Genomic DNA, 14755 nt, shown 5'->3' with positions numbered 1-14755 from the left:
GGGAGTATGGTGGGCGGGGCAGGGACTGTGGGGAGGAGCAGGGAGGGACTGGGCAAGGGAGCGAGGCAGGGGCAAGACAGAGTAAGGGTGGAGAAGCGAGCTGGGGTGGGTGCAAGGGGCCTGGGCTGGAGATGGGTAGGAGGACCGAGGCAGGAAGAGAAGAAAGGGCAGGGGAAAGGGGACAGAACTTAAGAAAAGAGCTCCCTCCCGCCAAATATAAGAGGTCTGGAAGAAAAAAGGAGATTATGAAATGGGCGAAGCCACAGCCCGCAGCATCTGGAGCAGGCCCTGCTGCTGAGGCTGGTCGCGCGTGGGATCCCGCGCACGCACGCGACGGCGGCACGACCAGGACCCGCCCGCAAAATCGCCAAACTCCGAGTTCTGGATGTGGGCCAGGCCCTGCTGCCGCAGGCGTTTTCCCCACGCAGCTTCTGCAGGGACCCCCCGAGGGAGGGGGCATTTTCCCCGCAAAAATGAGGAAACTAGGGCACTCGTGCGAAAGTTGACGCACCCTGTCCGAGATCCTACAGCGGGTGAGACGTGTAAGAAGGCGGAAGCGGGACTCCCAGCACATCGAGAGGCCGGTGTTAGGAGCAAAGAATAAACGGGCCTCCCAACAAAACCTGCCCACACGTGTCCCCAGTGCCCCAGGGAGCCCCAGCCCCGTACGGGAGCCTGCAAACTGGCTCAGAGCCACCTCAGGCTGCACTGTGCTCGCTCCTGCCCTTCTTCTCTTTTGGCCAGGGAGACCCTCTTAGCAGCCGAGGGAGAGGGAGGGCCACCGGGCACCCTGACTGTCTCCCAGGAGAATGCTAGTACAAAGAACTTTCTTCTTTACTCGTGTGACTCACAAAGACAGAGGACAGACTAAGGATCATCCCATGCCGCGCCCGCATTTTGCGGGCAGGGAAAGACCAGAGCCGCCAAGACCTCCAACTCCGCATCCGCCATGCAACAAACAAGACGCGAGAGATGGGAAGAGCCTGGCCTGCGCTCATCCACAGTGACGCGCCAGGGGTCCTTAGCGCCCAAGCTCACCTCGCACGACGACCAGCACCGAGCTATAGGTCTGGCCCACAAGGTTGGACGCCGTGCAGGTATAGAGGCCGCGGTCCGACTGCTTGCAGAAGAGGATCTTAAGTACAAAGTTCTCCTGAGCGTCCTCGTACACCACGTGCCGCCGACCCTCGACCACCAGCTGCCCGTCCTTCTTCCACACGGTCTCGGGCTTGGGCTCGCCAGTCACGTAGCAGCTGAGGCGTGCGTGCTTGCCTTCAGTCACGGTGCAGGTGCGCGTGCCGGTGCCAGGCGGCGAGGCGGGGGCGCCCTCCACTCGCATGGCTTCGCGCCGCCGCTGCAGGTGCGCCAGCAGCGCTGCGGTGGAAGTCCCAGGTGGGCCTGCCGCGTCAGCATCAGTGTCCACAGTGAGCGCGGCGGCTGCGCTGGCGCTGCCCAGCGGGTTCTCGGCGCGCACCGTGTAGGTACCGCCGTCGCGCGGTCGCGCAGCCTGGATGCGCAGTGCGCTCGCCTCACCGCTGGCCTCCACGCTCACTCGGGGGCCGTCTGGCGAGCCCAGGCGCCGCCCGTCCTTGGCCCAGCTCACGGCCATGGGCGGCGAGCCGCGCACGCGGCAGCGGAAAGTGGCCTCAGCTCCCTCGTGTACGCGGATAGACGTGGGCCGCAGCAAGAAGTGGGGTGCCTGCTCCGCGCACGCGGCCTCAGCGTTCACCTGCAGGCCCACGGCCGCGAAGGCTTCGCCGATGGCGTTGCGTGCGCGGCACACGTACTGTCCGCTGTCACCAAGTGCCAGGTCCAGGATGGTGAGGCAGTATAGGTCGCCGTCCTGGGCCAGGCGGAAGCGAGCGCCCGCCTCCACCGGCTGCCGATCCTTCTCCCAGCTCACCTGCGGCGTGGGATTGCCCACGATCTGGCAGCTCAGAGTGGCATCCTTGCCCACCGACACCACAAAGGCCTTAGGCCTGGTCAGGAAGCGGGGTGCGCCGCTGAATGAAGAGTGATCCATGGTGGTGGGTGCGGCCAGGGGGACCTGTGAGCTGGATGGGGAAGGTCATAGTGGGAATGAGCTCTGAACCAGCCACTTTTGTCCCCACTTGTCCACCTCATCCATCTCGTGCCATCTGGCGAACCCAGGTTAACCCAGGTGGATGCCTGCACATGCCATCCCCATCTCAGTCCCACCCCTCCCCCAACCCTACCCCCGCAGGCAATGTCAGAAGGCATTGTAGTCCAGAAGTGCAGATTTGCCCCTTTCTGGGCATTTGTGGTCTGGCTCCACCCCAAAACTGGTTCTCCTAATGGACGAACTTCTCCTCCCTACCCCCAGCTTCAGTCCCGCAGCCCTGACTCCAGGTCCAGCTGAACACCTGTCCCAGAGCACCGCACCAGCAGCCTGTGTGCCCTCCTCCCTTGCAGCATCACACTGTAGTGCCTGCCTCTTCCCCCACCAGCCAGGCAGATCTGTGGTGTCCCCCCTGGGTTGGGCTCACCTTACCTCTCCTGGGGCCCTCCACTCTTTCAACCCCTGGGAGGTTGTGCTCATCAGTGAGCAAGGATGGTATGGAAACCCTGCAGCCAGGCAAGCTCCTCCTAAAACCCAAGCCCCAGTTCACAGGGCTGGCCGGCCCCTTGCCGTGAGCGCCTGTCATCCCTTTGGAGCTTGCACATTCAGCAGTGTGCTTGCAGAGGACAGTGGAGAATTCCCCAGGAAGAGCCAGGGACATCCAGGCTGAGAACAGCTAGGCCCACTAGCTGGACCTAACCAGGGAGGCTGCTGGTAGCCTGGTCACTCTGTGGTTCCAGCAGCTGGACTGAAGGCCCCAAGTGACTCTGGTCTCTGCCCACCCCAGGTGATCCCTAGCTGTTCCCAGCACAGGTGGGTGAAGCAAGACGGGCCCCTGCCTACCCCGGGCTTCTGTAAGAACAACAAGCACAATGGGCCTCACTAGGCCCCTGGCTGGCCCCAAGTTCCTTAACTCCCTCCGCCCCAGGACTGAGGTGATGTTCCTGGGTCCTCTGCTGTGATTCAGGACCTAATCCCCCTTAATCCCCCTGGAGGAGGCTGAGCCCAGACCAGCCTGCTGACTCACTGTGCAGTCAGCACCTCTATCCCCCATCTCGCCAGCCACTTCCCCCACTCCATGGCCTAGCTGGGCTGGGCAGGCCTGGGAGGACCTGAGCAGGTGGCCATCCAAGCCCTGCCTCCATGGACACCCCCCTGGGCCATAATATCCCTCTGTGAAAGGGTTACTTAGACACCAGGGACCTGAGAGCAGTGAACTCCCCAATCATATAGTCAGCATGTGGGTTCCCCAAGATAGGACATGCATCCTCCCCACCAACACACCCAGAGCAGGTGCCAGAGAAGCTGCTCCGAGCTCATGAGCAAGCATGTTGTGGGGAGACTGCCACAGCCTGAGCCTCTGGGGGCCAAAAGGACAGAGACTGGAAAGGAGCTCCCATCTCTGCTTGTGCTTAAGAGGAGGCTGCCCCAGCCCTTGCCCCCGGCCTGGCAAGGGTGAGCAGAGACTCCGAGATCCTCTCAGGCTATAGGGGACTGTACCAATGCCCTGCTCCCAGTCCAAGGCCTACACTCCCTACCCTGATGCAGCTGACTCCATGGGGTCAGAGGAGGCTCACCGAGTCATAACAGCCTCAGAGCCCCACGGCAGCCCTGCCAGGCAGGCGTCCCCATCAGTCAGCAGGGCCAGGCACCCTAAGCACGTGCCCAAGGACTCTGGATCCTCCTTCATTCAGGCTGTGTGGGGGAAGGGACCATGAAAGTCCACCTCTAGGCACAGGGATACCTGCAGCAGCCTCTTCCTCTCCTTGACATATTGGCAGGAACAGGCCTCAGGAGGGGGACCCAGCTATGACCTCAGCCCCAGCCTCCCAGGAGGCCCCTCCTCCCTTAGATGCCCTCCTGGGAAGGCAGCTTCCTGTGGACCCTCTGCTGGGCACTGGAGTCTCATTCCAGGGCTGAGACCTCACCTGGGGTCCTTCCTACCCTGCACTCCATGCCCCCCATCCACTTGCTTCTGCAGCACTTGGCCACTCTCGGGTCTGGGTCTGCGTGGCCCCGGACCATGTTCTGGATGAGCTGGGGTGGGAAGTGGCTCTAGCCCAACAGCAGAAACCTGCCCCCACCCTGCTGCCCCCACACCCTTCCAGAAAAGACTCCAAGGACAGCTCCTGGATCTTTGCCCCCAGACCCCCGGCCCCACTTCCCGCACTCCACGGGAAATTCTTTCCTGGAGTCAGGTGTCACTGCCCCTCTGGCTGTCCCCTTCACTGAGCCAACAGGCCCAAAATAGCCCCAGCTGTCAGCGGGCATCCATCTCAGCAGAGCTGGGGGCAGGGCTGGCTGGACCCCCAGTCCACTGTGGAGCAGGGGTTGGGGGGTGGGGGAATTGGGGAGGCACAGCCCCAGCCTCCCAGCCTGGCTGCTCCCTTCCTGCATGAGGGCCCAGCTCAGATCTCCATGGGGAAGGAGCTGGAATCCAGGGCCCCAACCAGAGAGCAGCACAGCCTGCCTGGAACCCCACCCTAAGCCCCTCAGTCCCTTAGAGCCATGACCTTCAGCCAAGCCACCCTAGAGGGAGGGGTGGCACATAGGATGGCCCCTACGCTTGCCCACTCTGCCTCCTCACCTGTCTCTACAGGAGAACTTGGGGTGGCGGATGCCTAGGCCAAGGGTTCAGACGGTGGGACAGGGGCCACCTGGTTTCACCTCCCTCTGAGGGCCCAGGACCGACACAGCTCCGGCCAGCAGCCTGTCCTCCACACTCCTGCCGGTCCTCAGACTGGACAGGGACAGAGGACAGGCAAACGCTGTCAGCTGGAGAAGGCTGGCCCGCCCCCACCCTGCCCCCACCACAGGCCAGGCAGCCCAGCCTAGTTCCAAAATAGCCTGGCTGTCACTGCCCTGATTGGGTTTCAGGGAGGCAAAGGGCAGAGGCTCAGGGTCGCTGGGGGAAAGGAGGAGACCCCTGATGATGTGGGCCTGACACAGCCCCTGGCTGGTCAGGACTCCTCCTCAATCAGCGTTTGGAGTGCAGGCTGAGAGGGAGCCCAGGAGAGCAGGGACCACTCCCAGGGGACCCAGGATCATCCAGGGGGTACCACTGACTGAGATAATGGTCACATTGGGTAGTCAGAACCTTAGTTTCCTCACTGACACAGTGGGGCACAGAGGATGTGGGAGCCAAGCTGGGTGTCAGGCAAGGACATGAGCCCTGATGCTGGCTTAAGGGCAGGAGCAAGGCAGGGGTCTGCCCATGGAAAGGCCCTAGGGTCAGGTGGGGTGCAGAGGCCACCCTTGTATCCTGCCCTGGCTCTGCCCTCAGATGAGGTCCACTCCAGGGAGAGTCTCCTGTTTTTGATCTAGGTTCCCCAGAGGCAGGGGACTGGCCTTTTCCTAGGAGAAGCCCCACTGGGCAGCCCCCTACCCGGCTCCCAGTTAGGTCCCTGCCAGGCCAAGCCTACCTATGTCCCTGGATAGCCTGGCACCCTGACCACACTTATCTCTGAGTGGAGGCCGTGGGGACAGGAGAGGGGGCAGCTCTCCTGGAGCCACCTACAACACCTGCCCCCTGTCCTTCTTGCCCACCCCTTGGACCAGGCCCCCTGTACCTGCCTGATCCAGAGCCTCTCCTTGGTCCCTGGTGGGTGCTCCCAAGGTCTTGGTCATCTCAGGTCACTGTAAGAAGACTGAGGCTTCAACAGCATTTATTGCTCACAGCTTTGAAGGATGCAAGTCCAAGATGAAGGTGCTGGCAGATCAGGGTCAGCTGAGCACCCTTTCCTGGGTCTCAGCCGGTGTCCTCTCACTGTGGCCTCATGTGATAGAGAGAGACCTCTGGTCTTCCTCTCCTTATAAGGACACTGATTCCATCATGGAGGCCACCCTCACGACTCTTTCTAACCTTAATCACCTCCCAAAGGTCCTACCCCCTCACACGTCACATTGGGGCTTGGGGCTTTCACATGTGAATTTGAGGGAAAACATTCAATCCATAGTACCCAGTGATGAAGAAAAACCCCAGACAGGGTGCTCAGCCCACATGGCACAGCCCACAGCTGGTGCGTGTGTGTGTGCATGTGTGTGTCCGCTGCACACCTCCTAAGACACAGCCCTGGAAGGGGGAGAAGACGGCATGCTGGCTAGCTCTCTTGGAATAAGGGAAGCCCAGAGGAGATACACGTGCGCTCTGCACACTTTTTATAGAGGAGCCTCTATGTCTTCCACAGCCCACCCTCCTCCTCTATCCCCTCCCCATCTTGTATCCTCTATGGCCCACCCTCCTTTCTGCTATCTATCTGAGTCACTGTCCCCACACTCCCAGTGGAGGACAAGCCTGTGTCTTCAGTCCTAGGAGATGAGAGACTCCAGGCTCAGCATCTCCTGGACTTCTTGGCTCTTAAGACCCACCCAACTCCTTTCTTGGGGATAGGTCCCAGGTCGGCTGTGCATCTCTTGGTACTCACAGGAGCCCACTCTCCTCAGTGTCCTCATTCCAGCAGAGGGTGCTGCGCACTTGGCCAGACAGGTGTCAACAATCCGTGCACCTTCTGCACCCATAGAAACAGTGGCAGCCACCTCACAGGGCTCGGCAGTAAGAGCAGATTCCCATCGCCCACTGGATCCCCTGAGACTTTCAGTCTCTGTCTGAGGACACTCTTGCTTGGAGGCTTCCCATCCCCAACTGCATTCACCACCCATTGTGTCCCTTAGACCAACACTCCCATCCTCAAGGAAGTGAATGCAAAACTAAGCGGGTTCCCAGGGTGTCTCTTATCTCATCATACACAGAGTCCAGGTAAAGATGCAGTTGCATATTCTGGGGGAAGAGGGTTTCAATCCCTTGTAATGTTTTAAAAGGCAGACATTTGCAAAGCTTAACTCACTTGTGAATAATGCAGGTGAAGCCAGTGCACGTCCCACATGAAAAACAAAGATGTGTAGTAACACTTTCCAGGGCTTCACGTTAAGATCTCACTGGAATCCCCATTGTCCCCCCAACATAGTGTTTCCCCTTTTACAGCAGAGAAACCTGAGGCGCAGAGTGGCTGGAGCGATTTGCTCAAGTTAACATACAGACAGGCATCACCCAGTTTCTCCTGAGTATAGATGACAAACAGAGCATTACCAGGGCAACGGGATGATGCCGTGCGTCGTCACAGCCTGCACGGCATCCTAGAACAAAAAGGGAGCATTAGTGACAAAACAAGTGAAATCCAAATAAACTCAGGAGCTTAGTTTTGAAAAAGTGTGTAGCAACTTAGAAATTCTGCGGAGGCACAAAGGCAAACAGTTTAAAGACAGCAATCCTGCTCATAGGTGGACAGAAGGGCTTTTTAATTTCAATTACAGTTGACATTTAATACAATTTTATATTACTGTCAGATATACAGCATGTGCTTACGCATTTATATAATTTACAAAGTGATCCTCTGATAAGTCAAGTACTCACTTGGCATTATATATGGTTATTAAAATATTATTGCTGTAGCTGGGACTTCCAATGCTGAATGATAATGGTGAAAGTGGACATCTTTGTCTTGTTTTTGATCTTAAGGAAAACACTTTTAGCTTTTCCCCATTGTGTATGATGTTAGCTGTGGCTTTGTCATATATGGCCTTCTTTATGTTTGCTCTATTCCCACTTTGCTGAGAGTTTTTATCATAAATGGATGCTGGATTTTGTCAAATGCTTATTCTGCATCTATTAATATGATCATATAATTTCTATCCTCTATTTTGTTTATGTGGTATATCACATTAATTGATTTGTGGGTATTGAATAAATTAACAAATCCCATTTGATCATGGTATATGATCTTTTTAATGTATTGCTAAATCTGGTTGCTAATATTTTGTTGAGGATTTTTGCAGCTATGTTCATCAGGGACATTGGCCTATAATTTTTTTGTGTGTGTGTGTGGCGTCTTTGTCTGGTTCGGGAATCAGGGTAATGGTGGCCTCATATTATGAGCTTGGGAACCTTCTCTTCAATTTTTTGAAATTGTTTGAGAATGATAGGTGCTAATCATTTTCTGAATATTTGATAAAATTCACCTGTGACTATCTTCTCCAGAGCTTTTTTTTAATTTATTTAATTGGTTTCAAGTATACGGTACATTAGTTAGACATCTAGATAGTTCATAAAACAATCCCTCCATTTGCTCCCTCCCTCCCCTGACCCTCCACCTAGCCAACGTATTAATGCTAACTGTATTCCTTATGCCATGCTCCCCATCCCCATGACCATCCATCAGCTACTAATTCATACTTCTTTAACCCTTCATCCCATTCTCCCAGCCCTCCAAACTCCCCTCCCTTCTTTCTGTTACCAAATTGTAAACTGTATTTGTGAGTCTGTTTTTGATTAGTTTGTTCTTTTTATTCCTTAGATTCCGCATATAAGTGAAATCATATAGTGTTTATCTTTCTCTGTCTGACTTAAATACCTTCTAGGCCCATCAAAGCAATATCTTTTTTCATCTCCTTCCTTTTAATCTGTGTGTGTCTTTTAATCTGAAGTGAGTCTTTTGTATTTTTTCTTCTTAAAGAAATCCCTCCAACATTTCCTATAATACTGGCTTGGTGGTGATAAATTTCTTTAGCTTATTTTTGTCTGGGAAGATCGTTATCTGTCCTTCCACTCTAAATGATAGCTTTGCTGGATAAAGTATCCTTGATTATAGATCCTGGATCTTCGTCCTGTCAAATATTTGTTGACAAGACCTTCTGAACTGCATAGATTCTTTTGAGAAATCAGCTGCCAGTCTTATGGGTGTTTCCTTATAAGTAATTATCTGTTTTTCTCTTGCTGCTTTTAATATTCTTTCTTTGTATTTAACCTTTGGCATTTTAATTATGATGTGTCTTAGTGTAGGCCTCTTTGGATCACTGATTTTTGGAATTCTCTGTGCTTCCTGGGGTTTTATGTCCATTTCTTTCACCAGGTTAGGGAAGTTTTCCATCATTATTTCTTCAAACAGCTGTTCAACACCTTGATTTTCTTCAGTTACGCCGATAAGATGGATATTTGGACCCTTAATAGTTTCCCATATGCTCCTTAAATTATTTTTATAGTCTTGGTATCTTATCTCTTGCCATTCTAACTGAGTGTCCTTGGCTTTCCCGTCCTCTAGATATTTGATCCTCTTCTTTATTCACTTTGTTTATTCCTTTGTTTTTTCCATTTAATATACTTCTCATCTTAGATAATGTTCTTCATTTCAGACTTGTTCTCATTTCCATTTTTATGTTTTTTATCTCTTTGCTGAATTTGTCTACACTTCCCAAAAGTTCATTGATCATCTTTATAACCAGTGTTTTGAACTCTGCATCTGTTAGATTACTTGACTCCATTCTATCTGGATCTCTGTTCTGTTCTGTCATATGGTTTCTGCTTCTTTGTCTTCCCATTTTGGCGGCCTTTCTGTGTCCGCTTCTATGTACTAAAGAAAGCTCCTAAGTCTCCTGGTCTTATTAGTGTGGATTTGTGAAGTGGGTGTCCAGGGGCACAGTCCTGAGAGGGGTTCAGCTGCAGGCCAAACGTAGCCCAAGCCTCTGCCCCTCCAGGGCCACTTGTTAAGATTCAGCAGGCAATCCACAGATGCTGTGCTTATAGTTGCCTTAAAAGACCACACCAGAATTGGAAGCCAGCTGCCTCCAGTGTGAGTCTAGTTGCTGCTCAGCAAGGAGTACCTGACTCACTGAGGACACACCTGGATGTGGCTTGGGTGGCGCTGCGAGTTGGGGGAAACAAGGTTTCAGGGAATCCTCTGGGCGGAGCGACCTCTGTTATCCAGTTTGATGATGTCACGGCTATGGTCACACTGTGTCCATGCACTGGGAGAGGGAAGGGCTCAACAGAGAACAATGGATACCTATGGCACTTCTATATAGAGCAAGTCTCGCCTAAGCCCTCACTCCGACAACTCAGTGTCCCCCTGTAAGTTCCTGGTGCCCGCTGTGAGCAGCCGAATCAGCACTGATGCTCAGAGCAAGCAGGTCTGTCACTCTGAAAATCCGCTCGCGGGCATGGCCACAGCCTCCGTCTCACTCAGCCGCTCGAGATAGGATAGCCCTATGTGCTCACCTCGACCTACCTTCTGCTGTTGCAGGGTGCTTTCTCGGATTTCTCCCTAGTTGTATGGCTTGTTTTTCTAGATCCTAGGCTATTTTTCCTTGCTGCTGCTCCTTGTTTCCATCACAACTTTGATTTGGTTGCCAGAGAGATGAACAGAGCCTCTATCATCTATCCCATTTTTTTCTCTGTGTCCAGAGCTTTTGTTGGGAGTTTTTTGATTACGGGTAATATTTCATTAGTTCAGATTTTTTGTTTCTTCTTGATTCAGTCTTCAAAGATTGCATATTTCTAGGAATTTTTTCACTTTTTCCAGATCATCCAATTTATTGGCATAATTGTAGTATTTTTTCAAATGATCCTTTGTATTTCTGGGTGTCAGTTGTCACATCTTTCAATTCTGATTTTATTTATTTGGGTCCTCTCTTTTTCTTGATGAGTCTGGTTACAGGTTTATCAATGTTATCTTTTCAAAGAACCAGCTCTTTGTTTCATTGATCTTTTGTATTGTTTTTCTTGATTTTATTTCATTTATTTGCACTCTGATCTTTATTATTTCCTGCCTTTTACTCACTTAGGGCTTCGTTTGTTCTTTTTCTTTAGTTCCTTTAGGTGTAAGATTAGATTGTTTCTTAGAGACTATTCTTGTTTCTTGCGGTAGGCCTGTATTACTATGAATTTCCCTCTTAGGACTGCTTTTGCTCTATCCTATAGATTTTGGGTCATTAGGTTTTCATTTTTATTTGTCTCAAGGTATCTTTTGATTTCTTTCTTGATCTTATTGTTAACCCATTCATTGTTTAGTAGCATGTTATTAGGCTTCATGTGTTTGCGTTTTGCGGGGGTGGGGGGTTCTTGTAATTAATTTCTAGTTTTATATCATTGTGGTTGGAGAAGGTACGTGATATGATTTCAATCTTCTTAAATTTATTGAGATTGGTTTTATGGCCTAACATATGGTCTATTTTGGAAAATGTACCCTGTGCACTTGAAAAGAATGTATATTCTGCTGCTTTGGGCTGGGCTGAAATGCTTTAAAAATATCAATTAAATTCATCTGGTCTAATGTGTCATTTAAGGCTGCTGTTTTCTTATTGATTTTCTGTCTGGAAGATCTGTCCATTGGTGTCAATGGGGTGTAAAGTCCCCCACTGTATGACTGTCGATGTCTCTTTTTATGTCCGTCAATATTTGTTTTGCATATTTTGGTGCTCCTATGTTGGGCGCGTAAATGTTTACCAAAATTATATCCTCTTGTTGGATTGATTCCTTTTTCATTATGTAATGATGATCTCTTCTTCTTATAGCTTTTGTTTTAAAACCTATTTTGTCTGGTATAAACATTGTTACCCCTGCGCTCACTTCAGTAGTACATATAATAAAATTGGAATGACACAGAGAAGATTAGCATGGCCCCCGCGCAAGGATGACACACAAATTCGTGAAGAATTCCATATTTTTTTATGAACTATATAGTTGTCTAACCAATGTACTATATACTTGAAACTAATTTAAAAGAAAAAAGTATTGTTACCCCAGCTTTTTTTCCCATTTGCATGTAATATCTTTTTCCTCTCTTTACTTTCAGTTCGTGTGTGTGTTTCCAATCTGAAGTGGGTCTCTTGTAGACATCATATGCATGTGTCTTGTTTTCTTATCAATTCAATCACTCTATCTTTTGATTGGAACATTTAACCCATTTAAATTTAAAGTAATTATTGATACTTACATAGTTATTGCCACTTTATTATTTATATTTATGTTCTCTCCCTCCTTCTTCTTAAAGCAATCCCTTTAACATTTCTAGTAAAACTGGTTTTATGGTGATGAACTCCTTTAGCTTTTTTTTTTTTTTTGGTCAGGGAAGCGCTTTACCTCTCCTTCAATTTTAAATGATAGCCTTACTAGGTAGAGTAATCTTGATTGTAGGTCCTTGCTTTTCATCACTTTGAATATTTTGTGCTAAGCTCTTCTGGCTGGCAACATTTCTGTTGTGAAATCAGCTGACAGTCTCATAGGAGGTCCTTTGTAGGTAACTAACTGCTTTTCTCTTGCTACTTTTAAGAGCCTCTCTCTATCTTTAACCTTTGGCATTTTAATTATGATGTGTTTTGGTGTGAGCCTCTTTGGGTTCATCTTGTTTGGGACTCTCTGTGCTTCCTGGACTTATTGTCTATTTCTTTTGTCAGGTTAGAGAAGTTTTCAGTCATTATTTCTTGAAATAGGTTTCCAATCCCTTCCTCTCTCTCTTCTCATTCTGGTACTCTTATGATGCAAATATTGTTATACTTGATTTTGTCCCAAAGGTCCCTTAAACTATCCTCATTTTTTTATTTTTTATTTTTTATTTTTTTTGCTGTTCCAATTCAGTGTTTTCTGCTACCTTATCTTCCAAATCATTGATTTGATCCTCTGCATCATCTAATCTATTGTTGATTCCTTCTAGTATATTTTTCATTTCAGTTATTGTATTTTACTTTTTAAAATGATTTCTATGTCCTTTTTTTAATGCTTACTATCTCTTTTTTGAAGTTCTCATTAAGTTCTTTGAGCATCCTTATAGCTAGTGTTTTGAAATCTGTGTCCAGTAGATTGCTTCCTTCTGTTTTGTTTAGTTCTTTTTCTGGAGCTTTGTTCTGTTTTTTCACTTAGGACATATTTCTTTGTCTCCTCATTTTGGCTGCCTCCTCATGTTTGTTTCTATGTAATAGGTAGACTTATAGTGTTGGCAGGGTAGCCTTGTATAGTAGGTGTCCTGAGGGGCCCAGTGGTGTAGTCTCCTTGATCACCTGAGCCAGGTGCTCGAAGAGTGTCCCTTGTATGGGTCTGTGTGCCCTCCTGTTGTAGCTGAGCCTTGGATGTTGTTGGCATGTCAGTGGGTGGGATTGACACTCAGCCTGAAGGGTTGTGAGGGTTGGTCACAACTACAGAGTAGCAGCTGCTGTTTAGGGGCTGACTCCCTGGAGCAGGATTTGACCCAGTGCACTATGCCGCTTGCCAAGACCCCGCTTTGGGTCTGCTGCTTGTGGAGCAAATTGAGCAGTGCTCTGTTGTGATATGAAGTCATCCTCAGAGTGTGTTGGTCTTGGGGCCTTTTGGGAGGGGCTCCCATGTAGGCCAAGGGATACCCTGGGCTGACTGCTGACGGTCCTGTGTGCAGGCAGAAGAGGCTGCCAGGCTGGCCTGGCCTCACTCACCAGGCTAAGTGGGTACACTGGGGAGGGAGCTGATTCTGGGGGTGCTGGCTTTTACAGGTCTCTGCGAGAAAGATCTGTGGGCCCCTCCTGGGTGCAGGGAGGGTGCCCCACCGGATCCCTGGGGTATAAGGAGAGCTGGCACCTTGAAGAATGAGGTCAGGGCCTCAGGGCACATACATGCAGAGGAGAGGGACCCAAGAGTGGAGTTTACCAGCACCCTACTTGTCTCCCTGTCCACATGTGGGCTGTCCGCTTTTGGGTCTGAGTGCTCCATGCTGGGGTGTGAGTTGTCCTGGCCCCCGCCCAGCTCCCCACAGCATGTACCAGGGGACAGTGTTCCTGGACAAGCCACGTCCTTCTCCAGGCTGAGCTCCGGGTCCCTGCCAGGACTGCAGCAGCCCCAAGATAGGAGGCTGCCTTCTCTGGTCCATGGACCCCAACTCCCTGGGGCTGGTCTTACCCTGACCCCACTGCAGGGTGGCTGCAAAAACCCAAGAGACATGACAAGTGCTACTGAAAGGAAGTTGTCGCAAAATTGCACCATGTGCCAGAAACAGTGGGGCCTAAACTTGGATCAAGAGAACGCCACACTGGACATTGCAGTTATTGGATTATGAAGCACTGATTTCCTCCCAACAGCCACAAAAGGCTGTCTCGGTGGTGGCTGCCCTCCAAAATGTTAGGAGAAAGAACTGAAGAGAAAAAATAAAAACAGACAGCTCTGCGACATCAGTTATGGGGACAGGCTGCATGGCTGAGACCAGGTCCCAGTGGGGAAGCCTTGTGTAGTCAACTCCTGCCCAAGGCCAGAGGGAGCCTGCAGGCCACCGCTGCCTGCATTCCAATGTCAGAAGCCACAGAAGACTGTGAAAAACATCTGGAAAACTCTTAGCAAACTGATAATTGTGGTTATTGCTAGAGGTGGGGGTGTTCTAATTTGACATCCTTGTATTATTATTTGAATTTTGAACATCAAGAAAAAGAAATGAAAGACAAAAATTAGTTCCTGGTGACCCCCACAGAGGTGATCTTCGGATGGAGGGGAGTGGACAGTCCACCAAGACCACCCAAGATGAAGGTCCCTGTCCTGGGGGTGGGACGACTCGGATCTAAATAACGCCTTCTGTAATATGGCGCGCCCCCTCTCTGTGGGAACACCACCTTCCTTTCTGCTGGGTTTATCACAAATATCCCCTTTCAAAGTCAACTTTCTCCAAGAACATGTCAGGAGCAAAATAAAATCTATTTGGAGTAAGTAAAGTCGACTCTGACAGCAGTAAAGTATTGACAACAGACACCACACACATGGATACCGTGGAAACGAAAGGATATTGTTGCCCTTACATATTGGAAACAAGCAGTTTTTTAAAGTAGAACCATATTCCCAGTTATTAATGCATGTTGACACAAACCATAAAGCTAAGAAGACCTTTGTCCTCTTTC

General features: G+C 50.3%; 1 protein-coding gene and 1 non-coding gene across 2 annotated transcripts in view; one reads left to right on the top strand and one right to left on the bottom strand.

Moving 5' to 3' along the window:
* The window catches only part of OBSCN (obscurin, cytoskeletal calmodulin and titin-interacting RhoGEF), a 145428-nt gene extending 143405 nt beyond the window's left edge, over positions 1-2023 (bottom strand). The window contains 1 exon segment of the mRNA XM_006923370.1: positions 1039-2023. Within this exon segment, the coding sequence (XP_006923432.1) occupies positions 1039-2023 (985 nt within the window).
* A 9446-nt stretch (positions 2024-11469) lies between these two features.
* LOC112472063 lies at positions 11470-11576 on the top strand. Its single transcript, XR_003043505.1, has one exon. It is a non-coding gene; the product is annotated as a U6 spliceosomal RNA (small nuclear RNA).
* The last annotated feature ends 3179 nt before the right edge of the window (positions 11577-14755 follow it).

The sequence above is a fragment of the Pteropus alecto genome, unplaced genomic scaffold (assembly GCF_000325575.1).
Source record: "Pteropus alecto unplaced genomic scaffold, ASM32557v1 scaffold78, whole genome shotgun sequence".
Taxonomy (NCBI): Eukaryota; Metazoa; Chordata; class Mammalia; order Chiroptera; family Pteropodidae; genus Pteropus; species Pteropus alecto.
The sequence above is the reverse complement of the archived record's forward strand: the minus strand, read 5'-3'. Positions and strand labels throughout refer to the sequence as shown.